This window comes from Tasmannia lanceolata, unplaced genomic scaffold (genome assembly GCF_043159265.1).
Source record: "Tasmannia lanceolata isolate RefF3 unplaced genomic scaffold, GAP_Taslan_0.1 ptg000044l, whole genome shotgun sequence".
Classification (NCBI taxonomy): domain Eukaryota; kingdom Viridiplantae; phylum Streptophyta; class Magnoliopsida; order Canellales; family Winteraceae; genus Tasmannia; species Tasmannia lanceolata.
Window position 1 is genome coordinate 3,589,473 of NW_027518721.1, and position 17,168 is coordinate 3,606,640.

At 38.1% G+C, this 17,168-nt stretch overlaps 2 protein-coding genes across 2 annotated transcripts; both read right to left on the bottom strand.

The window, feature by feature from the left end:
* Nucleotides 1-2,378: 2,378 nt before the first annotated feature.
* LOC143863618 (putative peroxygenase 4) lies at nucleotides 2,379-8,334 on the bottom strand. The gene is made up of 6 exons (XM_077374341.1): nucleotides 8,200-8,334; nucleotides 7,960-8,058; nucleotides 7,643-7,731; nucleotides 4,730-4,824; nucleotides 4,485-4,610; nucleotides 2,379-2,741 (listed from the first exon to the last, which is right to left on the bottom strand). The coding sequence occupies exons 1-6, from the start codon at nucleotides 8,216-8,218 to the stop codon at nucleotides 2,591-2,593; spliced, it is 579 nt and encodes a 192-aa protein (XP_077230456.1). The 5' UTR covers nucleotides 8,219-8,334; the 3' UTR covers nucleotides 2,379-2,590.
* Nucleotides 8,335-15,573: 7,239 nt separating this feature from the next.
* LOC143864035 (uncharacterized) lies at nucleotides 15,574-16,636 on the bottom strand. Its single transcript, XM_077374851.1, has 2 exons — nucleotides 16,109-16,636; nucleotides 15,574-15,951 (listed from the first exon to the last, which is right to left on the bottom strand). Exons 1-2 carry the CDS (start codon nucleotides 16,634-16,636, stop codon nucleotides 15,574-15,576), a joined length of 906 nt encoding a protein of 301 aa, XP_077230966.1.
* Between the last annotated feature and the right edge of the window lie 532 nt (nucleotides 16,637-17,168).

Consider the following 17,168-nt stretch of genomic DNA (forward strand, 5'->3'; position numbering starts at 1 on the left):
TCTCTATTGCCCTCCCCTTTCTCTCTTGACAGACTAAAGTCTTCATTTTTTTATTATTCTCTGAGCAAGTACAAAGTACCAAAAGAAAATTCTGTATTAAAGGAAGGGCAAAAGGCAAAAGTAAAGGCACAGGTAATAATGAGGTTTGAGGGCAAAATTATAAAAGAGATGGGTATTTTTGCATTTTGTGAGGATAAGAGTTCGCTAGCATGTCTTTTGTGCAGGTGTCACACCAAAGAATTTCATCTCTATCTTGCAAAACGAAATCCCCTTTTGCTAGCACCCAATGAGATTTTATATATGTGTAAATTTGTAGTCCATTGGATTGCCTGTTATAGTAACCTCTATAGATCGGAGGGTTAGGATGATACAATGGAGATAATTTACACGGAGTAGCCTGTTTATGTTGTAGCTCAACAAATGAAAAACTTGGATTGTCATGTGAAGGGGGCCTCATAGTACCTTTTTAAAAAATATATTACTTCACGAGCATCGCAACATGTAAAATTTTAGGAATTATTGAAATTTTCAAAGAAAACCAATTCTATTTTATTTTAGGGGGGCTTGGAGTTTATTAAATCACTAGCATTCTTGGACCATGCTATGCATGGGTGTAAAATAGTGGACCCCACCCATGGTGTAAATAGTGGGCCCCATTACATCAAAATATGAAGTGTAGTGTAAAGCGGTGGGCCCTTAACATGCTACAATAGACATCCTCTTGACTCCCACCCTCAAGCAAATTTGTCCCCCTTCAAGAAAATTCCTAGCTCCGCCCCTATATATATATATATATATATATATATATAGAGAGAGAGAGAGAGAGAGAGAGAGAGAGAGAGAGAGAGAGAGAGAGAGAGAGAGAGAGAGAGAGAGAGAGAGAGAGAGAATTATAGTAATCCTCAACAATCATGTCTTCCAACGCAAACAAAACCCTAACTTACATATCTCATTTAAGATGCATAGATACATGTCAAAAGAACAAAACCTCCACAACATACAAACACCTACCAAACAAAAAACCAAAACCCAAAAAAAAAGGGGCCAAACAGAAAAAGGAGAAGTATGCAAAAAACGCTTATCTCCATTTTCATTCCATCAGTCCTGATTCTTCAGCTTCTCAACCCTCTCGCTTACCAACTCTAGCTTAACCCTAGAACCAGGGGTCCAGGACCGACTGTTTTTTCTCTTTTAGTTTCGAAAACAAGGCTCTGAAAAGTGAGATCGGAGGGGTTTATGAGAGTCGTTGAAGGACACATGGATTTTTGGAAAACTAAGTGATGTCCACGTTGCGAAAGAGGAAAACTTTTGTACATTTTACTTAGGCTACGATAATAGCACCACCATGTTTCAAAAATTACAGAAACTCGGCTTGTCTTTTCCTTTTTTTAATTGGCTTTCGAAAGCTTGTTGGAATTGTAACAATCTTTGACAGCTTTTTAAATGATAAAAGACAATATAAGTTAGTGCAATTATCAAAGCATAGTAGTGCGAACACCAGAAGCCTTTATTTACTCTTTTTTCAGGAAGGGAAATGATATCAGCACATGAACTTTTTGTTATGGGCGTGCTCTAGATTATTTTGGGAAATGATATATCCGCCCCTTTCGATCACCAGGAACACCCCATCAGTGTATTAGTGACTAAAGAGGGGCTGTTGTACTTATGTCATAAGAATTCAATGCCCCTGATTGCCACAAACACTGACAGGGGTGTTCCTAGTGATCAAAAGGGGTGGATATATCAGTTCCCCTTTTTTTTTCTTTGGCTAACAGTTTTTTGGGAACCTTAATGACCTTTTGACAGCTCTTCAAATACTAAAAGACAAGATAGGTGAGCCCATATATCAAAAAATTGTTTTGTTAATATCATTTCCCTAGGGGAAATATTTAGAATGCACTTAGTATAAAACATGATAGTGCCAATATCAATGGCCTCGTTGTTGGTATCATTTTGCATTTCAAACAAAGCACTTGAAGGATAAAACGTAAGATAAAGTATACATGGAATAAAGAATGAAGAATCCTAACCTAACCTCTCGGCCTAATCTACCATAGTTGCTTAACAAAAAAGGTAAACAAATAATTTTAGGAGCATAATAAAGCGACTCTTAAGAAACTGTTGTCTATGTATGAGATGATTATGGAGATCATGCCTCTAGAGCTAGCATTCCTCAATAACTTCAGGGTTTTGCCGTTAAGATGCATTGGGAATGATATTTTCCAATTATTTTATACACTGTTTGATAAATATACTCATTTTCTGTGAATTTATTATCAAAAGATGTGTAAAATATCATTTCCTATGCACCTTAACAAGTGCCCTTAGGGCACTAGTTAGCAAAACCCATAACTTTATATGCAAATAAAGACCAAATGTGGTAGCATATATCCGAATATGCATTAACAATGTTCACTTCCCCAAACACTAGCAAAATCTAATAATACATAGAAAACTGAGTTTCCTTATTCAATTCAGGCAATTCACTCACACTTATGTATATAATATTTATATATATGTAGATAGAAAACATTAACAATGAAACTAAAGTAATTATGCGACCACAAGAAGCATCGTTAACTAAAAGTCGTCAAGCTCTTTTCCGACTGGAAGCTCTCTCCTTTTCCATCTTGTCAAAGAGGCTCCCGTCATAAACAGCTCTCACGGTCTCCTTGTGCAACAATCCGTCCTTGTCCTTACACAACACATATAGAATCTTCCATTCTGTCCAGCTCGCGAACCTACAACAGTTGGCAGAACATGATTCCATTAACAAGGCGGGAAAAAATATGGTATTGGTTCAAAAACCATAGTAACAAATGGTCAAACAAACGAAAAAACATGTTTAATGTCTAAAATTTTGAACTTTGTAAAATATAGCGCCCTAAAGTTAGTAAGTTGGCCAAAGAAACACTTTTAATACGTTTAAAATATGAAGAATGCTAAACTCAGGGACGCCCTTGCAAAAATCATATTAAAGGGCGCCCCCATTGCTGCATTTATTGCTCTTTGACTTTGACAGTTTTCGGTTATGTTATAAATGCACTTTGGTGATAGCCATGGTTTCAAATTTCGGTTTCGGAATGCGTTTCGATCCACACTAACTCAACTCAACTAAACTCAATAAAGCCTTTGTCCCAAACTAGTTGGGGTCGGCTAAATGAATCCTTCAGAAAAAATCATGAAGAAGGTAAAAGGAATCTACTCGGATCTAATCCTGGTTCTAGTTGGGTTCTTTTACGTTGATCATTTTCTTCCATTCTATCATATCCAAGGTCAAGTTCTTTGTTATGTTCCTAGCTATCAAGTCTTTCCTAAATGTTTCTACCCAAGTTGTTTTTAGTCTGCCCCCTACCTCATTTCACTCCATCAATTTGGCACGAGTCGCCTCTTCTCACCAGAGCATCTAAAGGTGTATATGTCCAAACCATCTTAAATGGTGCTCTCTCTTCTTCTCCTCAATTGGAGTCACCCCTACCTTTTTACAAATGTCTTCATTTTTAATTCTATCTAGCCTTGTGTGGCCACAAATCCATCTAAACATTCGCATCTCTGCTACAGTCATCTTATGCACATGCTGCTTCTTGGTGGCCCAACATTCTGAGTCGTACAGCATAGCTGGCCTCACAGCTATCTTATAAAAATTTCCCTTCAACTTGGTAGGAATTTTACGGTTGTACAGAACTCCTGAGGCAAATTTCCACTTCAACCAACCTGCTCTTATTCAATGGTTAACATCCTCTTCAATCTCTCATTCCTTATATAGAATTGAACCATGATAGTAAAAGATATCCCTCTTAGATACCTCATGTCCAGTCATACTTACTACATCCTCGTCCCGTCTCCTTACATTACTAAAGTTGCATTCTATATATTCTGTCTTAGTCCTACTCAGTCTAAAACCTTTAGATTCCAAAGTCATTCTCCATAACTCTAATTTAGCATTTACTCCTGCTTTGGTCTCGTCGAGTTTCGATCCACACCGAAACTGAAATTTCAAAATTTCGGATGAAATCCAATACACCAATCAAAAATAATATTATATTTAATATTGAATTTTGGTCGAAATTTTGGGAAAATATTATATAATTAAAAATCGTGATTTTTGGGTCGAAATTTCAGAAAATAATGAAATTTTGGCCGAAATAAAGTACCATTTCGGTTATTCCCGATTTCGGTTTCGGTGCTGACCGAAATCCCAAAATTTCGGATTTCGGTCGAAATTTAAAACCATGGTGATTGCAACCAATGCGAGCTCCCTTTCATCTTATTTTTGCAAGGACAACCTTGAGTTTAGCATTATTCTTAAAATATATTTTAAATGCCATATTATTTTGCTGTAAAAGTTTCAAGGCGAATCTACAAAACACGTTTTTTCAACAAAAAAAAATGTACTTTAAAACGGCATTTTGCTATACTATTCATACAATAGAATACAAAAATAAATAAATAATAAAAAGTCGTTCTTTCTCGAACACACTCACCATCCTCTGTAGTCTTTAGGAACTCGATTCGACTTCAGCATCTCCATCAATTGATTCGAGGTTAGAGCATTGGAGTTAGTGACGGCGTGCTTCCGAAAAATCTCCTCAAATTTCGATGGCACAAACCTTGTCAAAACAATTTGAACCTACAGTTTAGTTTGAGTATTTCTGAATGGAAGGGCCAAAATTGAAGTTTTAGTGTACTTCCAAACACACACCCATGGAATTTGCAAAAGAGTTGTTACCTTCCTTGTGCATCATACACTCCAGAGTCGCTCCCGTGTTTGGCTTTGTGGATGTGCTCTATGTAAATTGGGAAAAGTAGGGAAAACTTTTTATTCTGCATCATAGAGAGAAGATTGGTTTCTGATTCCAATTATTATAAAGAACACAATAATAATAAGATATCACTTACAAGTTACAAAAACAAATGAGGATAAACTAATAAAGTAAACATAAATTGTTAGAGATCACTGCTAATAGAACTGTAAAATAATATCATGTGGATTTTCTTTATGGATAAATTAAGGGAAATGATAAATGTGCCCATTTTCATCACCAGGGGCACCCAACAGCATTGTATCAATGACTGCAGCGGGGCTGATGTAATTCACGTCAGAAGGATTCGGCGGATTTGATTTCCACGTACATTGCAGTTGGGTATCCTGGTGATGAAAAGGGGCGCATTTATCATTTCCCTAAATTAAAATGGTTTGATCAATGGGCAAAAGAGAGCTTTTTTCTTTTCTTATGGTCATTCTTCGTCATTTTCCAAGAAGTTCCTTGGGCCTCACCCGCTTGGTGTGACCATGATCTGGACCATTCATCTGAGCATTTCAATTGATGGAATTCAAATGGATGATTTAGAAAGCTAAAGTCTAGATTCAGGCTCTCAGATGGAATAATTAGTAGCCATTTGTATACATGGTACGATCCTGGATTTTACAAGCTAAAACTTAGATTTTATAAGCTAAAACCTCAATTTTATAAGTAAACCTGAATTTTACAACTCTGAGACCCTGTTTGTTTTTAAGATTATGACCACCGATTATTGGACTCAAAATTTTGTTCAAATTTGAGCCCAAAAATTATTTTGGAACTCACAATCAGCTGTCTTAATCTTAAACGAACAGGCCAGAAAGTATACAACCCAGATTATAAAATCCAGTTTTGAGCTTGTATAATCTAGGATTTTACAATGTTGGATTATAAAATCCTTGTAAGGATTGTTATCATGATTTTTAGGTAGTGGCAGCTCCACAATGTCCTCTAGATGAGGGTTTTGTAGCAAACCGAGATGAGGGTGTGGCCAGGAGAACCCCACGTCCTACCTCTATTACTTTGGACAATTCACAAAGTAGGCCCCACCTAAAATTCTACTACTAGACAATCCTAACCATCTAATCAATAACATGGAAATAAAGGATAGCACATAATTTTGTGGGTCCCAACCGCTTAACACAAGGCAATCCGCTTTTCTACCATTGGAGGGAATGATTGATACAAATTCATTTAGGCTTTGTTCACTTCTTTTTCCTGGTGCTGTTTTCCCTGGAAAACAGCCTTTTTTTTACCTGGACAGAATTTCTGTGTTCACTTCTTTTCCAGGGAAAACTATTATCAGATGTGAAATTTCTTATTTAAAAGCTAAAAATGACGTGGAAATTGACTTTTTCCTTGTTACTTGAGATTTGCTTTCCGATTAAATATATCGGAAAGAGGATTTCCAGGGAAAACGAAGCCTTTTCCTCTGGATTCCTTTTCCTTCTGCCATGTCACCTGGAAAGGCTTTTCGGGGAAAAGAAGTGAACAGAGCCTTATAGGGTTTAGGATTTAGGGCCAACGAAAGGCACCACTAATGTCTGTCTATTCTCTCTTGGACCTTTGATGGGAGTGGGCTCATCCACATTCTCTACCCTTCTAATATGCAATATGCGATGGAGACTCGTGGGACCCATCGATAGCTATAAGGTTCACATATAATTAACTTTTCCAGACTAGGTGTTTCACATGACATCCTTCTAATAAATTATTGGATAAATAATATAGTGGCCCACATTAAATGCGACACTGAGATTGTAACTTTATGAGTTAGCTGCTAAGAAGACACGCATTTTTTTTTTGTTTCTATCGAATGAAAGAAAATTTCTCACACGGAATAGCAGATCTCGATTCTCGTCTCTTCACCAAGAAAAATCCTTCAAAATGTAAGGCAAATTATAATTTCTCTTACCATTGTTAGACTATTAATCCCCTATTCGCACGGAAATCTGAACACGGTAGATAGACTATGTACAGATGTTCCCATTCGTATAAAAATCATAACCATGTCCTTGGTTGAGATAGGCTATGTACAAATGTTCCAGAAGATGAAAAACGTCTTGGATCACTAGCATATTAATCTCCAATGAGCATGGGACCGACTCTGGAGTTCAGGTGTACTCTCTCGTTTTGAGTCTCATTATCAAGGGTATGTCCTTGGTTGTTCTGCCCCTTCCTTAGACATTGTTCTAAGGACTGGGGAATGTTTTTGTTCCTTTTATTGTATCATCTTTCTTTAATCAATATATTGTAGGGGTCTGAGGTCATGATCATCCAATTCTTAAAGTATAAAATATTAGTAACGCCTTTCTCCAAAAGTTTAACAACTAGTAGTTTCACATGGTATCAGAGCAAACCTCCTTGATAGCAAAATTCCACATGCAATGGCCAAACCCAAAAGAGAGGGGTCACATGTGTTCAAACCAAGGTTTTAAATTTCGTCCGAAATTTCAACCAAAATTGGTGAAATGTACCAAATTTCAGCAAATTTCGTTAATTTCGTCAAAATTTGAAGAAAAATATTAATTATTTATTCCTTTCCCAAATTTCAGCCGAAATTACCAAAATTTCAGTAATTTCAGCTGACCGAAATTTCTGGATTTCGGCGAAATTTCAGTTTCGGATGGGTCCGTAATTACCCCCAAAACCGAAATTTAAAACCTTGTTCAAACCTCCTTGATAATAAAAATCCACATGCAATGGCCAAATCCAAAAGAGCGGCCACATGTGCCAGGCCTTTCTCCAACAGCTTAAGCTTTTGGAGTAACCGGTAGTTTCACACTATTGAATGGCTATAATTATTTCGGCGAAGAGAGAGAGAGAGAGAGAGAACTTGCCGGGGGAAGGGTGCGACGACTAAGTGCGACATTAATAAAAAAGGCACTGAAGATGGACAAGGCCAAACCACACCCGATCGCACGAAACCCTAAACAAACAAAAAAAAAAGAATTAATTACAGAATAATAAGAGGGAGAGACAGTGAAGGAAAAGGGCATTTTGGTCATCAGTGATAGCGTTATTAAAGATGGCATTTATTTGAAAATTTAACCCTGGAAAATGGTGTCATTAACCGCCAGCATTTTCATTTCTGGAAAAGCCTCTATTTAGAAAATGTTTTCCTTAAAAAATGTAACCATTACTGAAAAAAAAAAACCTTGGAATGTCTCCCATGGATACACAATTCCATCTCCATTTCTATCAAAGAAGGCAACATGTTTCTGTAGCGTGCTCAAATCCCCCTCAAACTCATCATCTTCAGAAGAAAAGAAAAACGTCAATTAAATAAATTTAATAAATTATAACAAGAAACCCAGAACATCAATTAAATAAATTTGATAATATAACAAGAAACCCAACAATTAAAAACATTATAACTTGAATGTAAATGCCATACCTTCACTTGGAGAAGACATGGATTGCAGAGAGAGAGAGAGAGAGAGAGAGAGAGAGAGAGAGAGAGAGAGGGAGAAGGGGGGAACCTGCTATCTTTTGGCAGTGGCCTTTAATTTATGCTTTTCATTTTCTTTTCGTTATGGATGTTGGGTGCTTAGAAGCCAAGATTAGTATCGGTTTACAAGCATCCGATTCGTACACGTGTCGGTTATTTAGAGCGCGAATTATACTTGGAACCGTGTATCACGATATGCCATTATTGATAGATTCGCCCTTTTTGTATCTTGGGTCACCCACTTGTAGTGGAAGGTTGGTCATAAACAGAGGGAAGAAGAATGATAGAATGAAGGGCGCCCTTGCAAAAATCAGCTCCAAGACGGCCTCTATTGGTGGATTTTTGCAAAGTGAAGCCCCCAAAAGAATGGAATGTGCTTAAAAAGTGGATATGCACCTAAAAAGTGGAAAATGTGTTGATTTTGCAAAAAATCCACAATAGGAATGCCCTTGGAGTTGATTTTTGCAAGGACGCACTTCATTCTATCATTCCTCAATAAGTAAAGGGCGGCCCAGGGCACGAGGCTCCCACCATTGCGGGTCTGGGCTAGATGTACACAGCCTTACCTCTATATGTGGTTAGTAAAAAATGGAAACACAAAAAATTGCTTTTAGAATTGGAGCAATGATAGAATGAAGGGTACCCTTTGCTGAAACCAGCTTCAAGAGCACCCCTATTGGTTAATTTAAGCAAAGTCAAAGCCGTTCCACTTTTTATAGCATCATCCACTTTTTCGGCACCACCATGACCGCACTTTGTTGAAATTGAACAGTGAGGGCGCCCTTGAAGTTTGCTTTTGCAAGGGCGCCCTTCATTCTATCATTCCTCTTAAAATTGTCATCAAGAAAATATAGTAGGGATAGAGTTGGAAAGTTGGCGAAATTACCCATTTAATATATTTTCCACAAATTCGTTTTTTTAGCGGTAAAAGTATGAGACAGAATCTTAAACTTCACACCAATAAAAAGCAATTTTTCCAACCAAAAAAAAAAAAAAAACGCCCTTAAAATGGCGTTTTGCTAATTATGGTCATAAACTCATAAATACACTAAAAGGGGCTGAATCAGGAAGGGGGGGAGGGGGCAATATATCATTTTCCTTTATCACGTGTGCGCCTGTGGGTCATGCTAGTTGCTGGTAGTGCTAGGCAAGTTACGTCGTATCTTTCTTATCTTTCTACTGCAAATGAACGATGGAGAAACTGAAAGCAAAGGCCTCATGAAGAGCTTCCTTTCCGCTTGGTCCAAGTTTAGGACATTTATGGGTGGGAATTGATATTTCCACCTCCTTCCTTAGTATTTTCTACCCACTTATGATTGTCTTTTTCTGAAAATGACCCAAAAAAGGAAGTAGAGAGAGCTGTGGAAATGATGGAAAGGGGGTGGAAATTATATCATTCTCAGGGAATTTTGCAACAACATTTCCAATTATAAACATGGCCTTGTATGAGGTAATTTGAAACATGCATTAAGCTGGGTCCACCTTGCACCAATTATTTCGTAGCATAAATATCTCCGTTTGGTTCCCAGGTTTTTTTTTCCCCGGGATTTATGTGGAAGAAAAAAAATCCTGGGAGATTGGTGGGAAAAAAAAAGTCCTACAAGTATCCCGGTAAAATGAAAAAATCTATGTTTGGTTGACCGGACTAAGGTGGGAGAAAAAAAATCTTAGAAGTATCCCAGTAAAATAAAAAAACCATGTTTGGTTGACCGGACTATGGTGGGGAAAAATAAGTCCTAGAAATATCCCCGTAAAATAAAAAAAACCCATGTTTGGTTGGCCGGACTATGGTGGGAAAAAACCCCTCTCTGTATCTTATTACTAAAATGCCACTGTATAGTCTATTCTCTTTTTAGATGGGTCCCACGTTACATGGTTGAATCGAACAGTCCCGATTAATTTTTATTTTGGTGGGGTTCACTACATTTGAAGATCCAATCCAGACGTTCAATGGGCCCGGCAAAAATAGACTGCCACGTAATCATCTTAAATAATCTTAACTCTCCAATCTTTATATATTGGATGGTTGGGATAAAACAAGAACACATGATTTTCGGGGCATGGCCTATTTACATTGGGCCCCAACATATGAATCTTTTGGATTTCAGAACAAGTTGGAGCTCACTGCATTTGGAAAAAAAATTACGGACTTATAGAATTTTTTTTTTTTTTTGCAACATGTGAAGGGTAAACATTTTATCACAGCATAAGAACGTTGTTTATTTATATCTAGAGTGAAGGGAAAAAAAAAAACGGTTTTGATCATTAAGCACAATCCCAAGCATATTACAGCCACTACACATGTCCTCAAAAAAGAAAAGTACACCACCACGCATAAGAACCATATCTAAGGAGAAGAGGAAGTTGACCCGGCAGAACTTGTTGACGCTAGTGGATACCCTTGAACGTTGGTCTCCTCTTTCCCATGTTGTATGCACCCACTATTGCCAAGTAAATAGGCATGAAGGGCAACATCTGCCTCTTGACTTGTCTCATATGATTGGTAACAAGCTCCACTAAACTTGTTCACCTGAAGATGGCAGTCCTTCCAATTGTCAAACACACCAACCTGCCTTCCCTTGAAAATCACGTAGAACTTCTGTTTTACCATTCACTTACAGGAACGCACAATAGGGTTAGAAATAAACATTAAAGAACATAGACATGCCCAAGAAAAAGGCTTCATAAACACAACCAAATCAAAAGAATGTTCAAAGACTTGAACCACAATTAATCTTCATAGGCATTTTGGTCATCTAAGTGGTCACCACCTAGGTGATCGCCTGTAAGTTATCGACCTTATAGTTATTGAGCATGAAAAGGGGCTTCACGTGCTCTATATATAGCTGAAACAGCAGCTGGTTCTCCCAACACTCCCACCTTCCCAATTGGCTCTGTTTGGATTGAAAGAAAAACTTTTCTGATGGAAAATTATTCTCTAGAAATATTTTTTCTTCCCACAATTTAGAGGGAAATAATATGATTATGGTTAATTTAGAGGAATATCATCATAAATTGAAGGTATCTCTAAATAAAAATTGAACAAGGTGGGTTCAAGTTATTTTTTCCATGAGTAAAAAGTAGGCAATTTTTTTTTTTTTCCTTTCCAAAATTTTCCACAAGATTCCAGAAATCCAAAGGAGGGGTGGGAAGATCATAATGTCACCGATAGGACATACTACTCTTTAAATAAAGGGTATTCTTGTCTTTTTAGAACTTAAATTATCTGCCGTTTCAATTCCGTGAAGTGACGGTAGAATTTACTCCATTTGCAAAGCATGGCCGTGCCACAACTCGTTTTGCAAAATATCAAACTACACGACTCTATTTGCAAATAGTCCATAGTGGAAGACTCTTTTTGCAAAAACCCCATGTGATTGTTCTCTAAAATACATGCTGACATCCACAGCAATGTTTTATAAAGCATGTTCATTAAACCAGGAGCCCTAGATAAAACTCAGATCACTACAAGGAAATTTAATAACTACTGTTTTGCAAATTAACATTACAAACCTGGAGCAAACCACAGTAACCTAAACATACGCCCATAAGAAACTAAGCCAACAAATCACAGTACTTATGATAAAATCCAACCATATTCTCCAACTTCAAGCACAGTATCCAAATAAAAACATAGAAGCAGCCACAACAACAGGACAACAAAAACCAACTGATGTCCGAAGTAGGGAAGTTACTCTACTCACTCCCTCCCAACTAACCGGCTCCGAAAGAACTTTGCGACATACATTTCTCGGAGGTCCTTCTCACGGCGAACAAACAATCGCCCCTCCACCAGGTGTGCGCTCAGATAGTCATATATATCAGCGAGCGCTACACGATCAAGACCATCAATTTCTTCGAGTGCCTCCATGATTTGATCACACAGAATGTTCTCCTTCTCATTATTCTCTTTAACAGCAGCGGTATTCTCTTTAATAGCAACCTCAACCTCTGATACACTGGCGGCGAAAGTGTTTATAGTTGAATTCAAATCACTAGACCCTCGCCTCTTGCGTCTACTAGGACCACCTGGCCTACTTCCCTCACCGCCCATACTCGTGCCTGAGGAGGGGTCGACCTACCAATATCTGGCCTACTCGATGAAGTGTGTGTCATAGGGGTCGGCATCTGAGGAGCACTGAAATCCTAAGAATCTTGACCCAAATAGTCATCATGGGAGAGGAACTCTCTGAAGCTATCGTCTTCGGTAGGTGGCATCTGGGGAGTGTAGAATTCCTCTACAACTGGCCGTGGTGGATCCCTGTTATTTCTCCGAAATCCCCCATCTGCGATGTCCTTCCCAAATATTTCAACCCAGTCACCATACAACTCATAAGGTTTCTTGAAGAATTTAGCTGTATCAGGGTTACCCTACACAATAAAGGAGACTATATAAATGAAAAAATATATTGACTGGTGGGACAATAATTCTTTAAGTAGTGTAGTTAGCCACTTCTTACCCTAACATAATTTTCACCAACGTCATTTTGTAACCGTGAGCCTCTTCAACTCACAGTCCCAGCCGAACCCACTCCTGTTAACTAATCCATGCAGGATCTTAAATAACTTCTTCATTTGTTTCACATGATTCTCGATTTGTGTGCGCCTCAGTTGGAGGCCGAAAGTCTCATTCACAACCGTCGTACAGTATACATAAGTACTCTCTTTGAATCCGTTGAGGCATGTCTGGCCCTCCTCACATTGATGGCACAATGCTGCAACTAATACCTTATCCATCTCTGTAGACCATTTCGCATTCTTACCTTTCTCGGTCTCAGCTTCGTCATCCATATCCTGAAAAGATATCAGTTGGAAAAAATGCAAGAAAAAATATATTATCAATGCTTTCAATATGTTCTCATAACTATGCTTTCATAATTGTAGCCGCTCATCTTGTCCTTCTATATTACAACAATTGATTGAGCAACCCATGCAATCCAACAGGAATACAAATTAGGCAAGCAGGCATGAGTTTGTGCAATTCTCAAAACATCATTGACCTAATATCATTCCACACGAACAACTAAATCAGTTTAGTGCAACTCTTTTTTTTTTAAATAATGACCACATAAACCCCTATAGCGGACTATGACCATAACTAAGCATGTCATTCAACAAAAGAAAAACAATTGAATTCAAACAATCACCTGGACATAACTAAGCAAAGCAATAATGTATGAGCGTCTTATGACAACAAAACTTGAACCAATAGTCATCACATAACCATGAAACGGGTGCTGAATATCTTAAATTTAAGTGACAAAAAGACTGAAGCAATGCAACTCTTCTATCATACACTGCAACAGTAATAAATAAGCCATAAATAAGCTAAATTAGTAGGCTACTGAGTGCTGAACCAATTAGAGGATAAGGAAAACCAAACTAAGCTTCATGAGCTCTATTGCATTAAACCTGATATGGGTACAATGAGTATTCACTTAAGGCTTAAGGAAGAAAGTTAAAGTGGTAGGACATGACTGACCCAGTAAAAATAGTATAGGCTATTATCAGAACACAAACCATGTCAAAACACAAAAAGAGATAATGGCAAAGGCATTATTTTTCTTTTTGAATGAGAAACCTCAGTTTACTCTACACTAATCATCTTAGCCACCATTGTCATTTAGATACTATCCCACACATAATGCAAAGCATCACCAGAATCATAAAAAAAATGCTTAACTCTATTGATACTACAAGTTGCGGTAAGGCTAACACATAAAGATAACATTAACCAACTGAGACATGAAATGAAAACAACCACAACTATATGAAAAAATGGAAAATTTAGAGGGTTACAGATCTCCAGGCCTAAAAAAATGAAATGAGGTGAGGACAAGAATGGGAACTGGTTTTCAATAATGAAGAAAAATGGGGCTTAGCGTTTCAGGTTGCAAAAATGATTGAACATTTAAAAGGCAGTTTGAGAAGATAGTCCCCATCATTACCACCAAAGAAAATAATCAGTATGCCCAAAAAGAAAAGTCCCCATCATTACCACCAACTCTTCATATAGTGTGCAAATTACTAGAGAAGATACACTACCAGTAGACCTCTTGGTGATAAGGCATGTCCCAAGGCTCCTCAAGGAACTATCAAGGTATGTTAGGCTTTGATTAAGCCACCATCTTGACACCCTCCCTGGGTGGTAATACCCTCTTCCTCTGGTGCCCATATAAAAACTGCAAGAATTTCCCCTGATCTTACAGCAGCTGAAAGTGCAGGGTTATCCTCAACCCTCAAATCTCTCCTAAACCAAACTATGCTCAACCCACCACTAGATATATCTCTACCCAACCAACCCAAAATTCAAAAAGCATCCAACCTCATGTATCTCTCAACACCCTTTTCCCAACCAACCCAAAACTCAAAAAAAAAAAAAAAAATTACAATCTCATCAACAGCCTCTTCCCAACCAACCCAAAACTAAAAAACATACAATCTCAACTATCTCTCAACACCCTCTTCACAACCAGCCCAAAACTCAAAAAACATACAGTCTCATCTATATCCCTCAACACACTCTTTCTTCCATACAGGACACATAATAATTTTTTGCTAGAATACAAGAGGAAACTAGGAAGAGACACCAAGAATTGAGGAATGAAGAGATTAAGGTGTAAAGCAAAAGCGTGTCGGTGTAAAGCAAAAGCGTGTCTATGAAGATGGGTTTTTGCTATAATGGAAAGTTTCTTCGTTTCTTTAGGAGATTGGTTCAAGGCCTTAGGCAAAAAAGGCAGTTTGAGAAGATGGGTTTTTGCTATTATTCTCCTTTCTTTTAGGAGAATTGGTCCAAGGCCTTTAAAGGCAAAAAAGGCAATCTGGGAACACAGGTTTTGCAAAAGTCTCACTCACTTATAACTCCACAATGATAACAAGGACCTTGCTTTCCCATCCAAAAAGTGACAGAAGTTACATAGAAGGGTCTTAAAATGAAGCACTAGTGACATACAATCCAAAATTAGTATACCTTATAAGTGGCATACGAAAATATGTGCCATACAATCTAAGCTAAAGCACCAAACAAGAACCATATCAAGGAGAGGGTCTATAATCTCTCCACATAGCTGAACAGATTTCACTCCTAATTCTGTCTCCTTCTATCCCATCCTGAGCTCTACTTAGCCATGGCTCCCTACGCAGTTCTTCCTCATCTAATTCCTCCTCATCTTTTGCTCTTCCACATTGCCTACTTCTGTAGGCTAATTCACTATCGGCAAAAACAGCTAATTCACAATCGACAGCAGCAACAAGCCCATCCCGAGGCATTACGCTTCTAATGAAGTTGTGAATACAACAACAGGCTATGACTAAATCAATCTATTTGGGGAAGGGGTACATTGGTTCGCCGTAGAGGACGGCGAAACACTTCTTAAGCGCACCAAATGCACGTTCAATTACATTTCTAGCTGAAGAATGCCTATGATTGAATAGTTCCTCAGTGGTCCATGGCCTGTTACTTCGAAATTCATTCAGATGATACCTCGTCTTACGGAACGTGGTGATGAAATGACTCAGCAAGGGAAATCCGCCATCCACAAGATAATACTTCCCAGGGTGGCAAATAATTCCCCTCTCATCAGCAAGCGTTTTCCCCAATATTCTAGAGTCAGACGCAGATCCTTCCCAACCAACTTGGACGAATGTGAATTTTAAGTCAAAATCACATGCAGCTAGTACATTCTGGCTAGTCCACCCCTTGCGACATAGAAATCGGCCTCACGTATCAAATGGCACTTTAGCCCGAATATGTGTCCCATCGACCGCCCCAATGTAATCCTATCATATAGGATGGAAAAATGTTACTGACATAGTCTACAAGAAAGGAATAATTATAAGGCTACAAAGTCAATACCTTGAAGTAAGGATACAAACTTCGATTCGCTCTAGTCTGTGGCGGTGTATCCGGTGATGGAGGTTTTATGAGTAAGTCTGACATACTCATAATTGCGTCAAGAACCTTATTGAAATATCGACTAACAGTTACCCTTGATCTTCTAAAATATGCTTTCATACAGCGGTTCCTCAGGTCATGTGAGATGATGTGTAAGAAAATTGCCAACTGCTTTTCCACTGAACAGTGGAGCGTATCAGTTAGCCGTCCGGTTGCCTTTAATATATAGACAAATCTTGTGAAACATTCCACATTCATTCGAAGGAGATCATGGCAGCGCTCGTCACTTCGCAGAGCATAGGGGAGAAATGTGTGTGGGGTGAGATAGGTGTTCTCATAAGGAGAACATTCGAAGAACGCTTGTTCTTCTTCCATCACTGCCGCCAAGGCTACAGCGGTACCGGCTGCAACCAAAGCGCACCCTTGTATCGCGAAATTCATTACACCATCATCTCCACTACCAACGTCTTCAGTTGGTGGTAAGCTCATTGCAAATGAATAAGTATACTCAAGAAATAAGAATTGAATGTATCTATTCATGAAACAAGGATGTAAGAATGGGTAAGTATTATGACTGGAAGATTCACTCCACAAGGATGTAACTACAATCTAGAATATTCAAAACTCAAATGTCGCTCAGTAACCCCATCAAGTGATCTTTAAATACCAACATGGGTTACTTGACAATATTAAGTACTGATTTTTTCTCCAATGGGAAAAGTTGATTTAAGTCTAGAATGAAGCCATTCAGGGTTAGTGATTAGTGACTGTGTCATGTATATATCCAATAATTAGAGACTCAATTTTTTATTCAATTTGAACACTAGTTTCCCAAATAATCCTATTTTGTTCCTGGAAAAAAAATTATATGCATACCATCCTGTCCATAGAAGGAAATTATCTCTTCCGTCGTGAAATTCATGCATTCTTAAAACAGGACATACCGAAACTGTAAGCCCAAGGGTCTATCCTCCTACCTTGTTTTGATGATTCAAAACTAAATTGATTATGTTTTTGAATA

Bases quoted from the DNA above. Each gene is read 5' to 3' on its own strand.
- LOC143863618 (XM_077374341.1), bottom strand. The intron at 7,732-7,959 runs GTTTTTTTTTTT...TTGTTTGTTTAG, and splicing joins TCCATGGGAGACATTCCAAG to GGTTTCGTGCGATCGGGTGT. The intron at 4,611-4,729 runs GTAACAACTCTT...TGTTTTGACAAG, and splicing joins GTGTATGATGCACAAGGAAG to GTTTGTGCCATCGAAATTTG.
- LOC143864035 (XM_077374851.1), bottom strand. From the start codon at position 16,636: ATGAGCTTACCACCAACTGAAGACGTTGGTAGTGGAGATGATGGTGTA. The intron at 15,952-16,108 runs GTATTGACTTTG...CTATGTCGCAAG, and splicing joins GTTTGTATCCTTACTTCAAG to GGGTGGACTAGCCAGAATGT.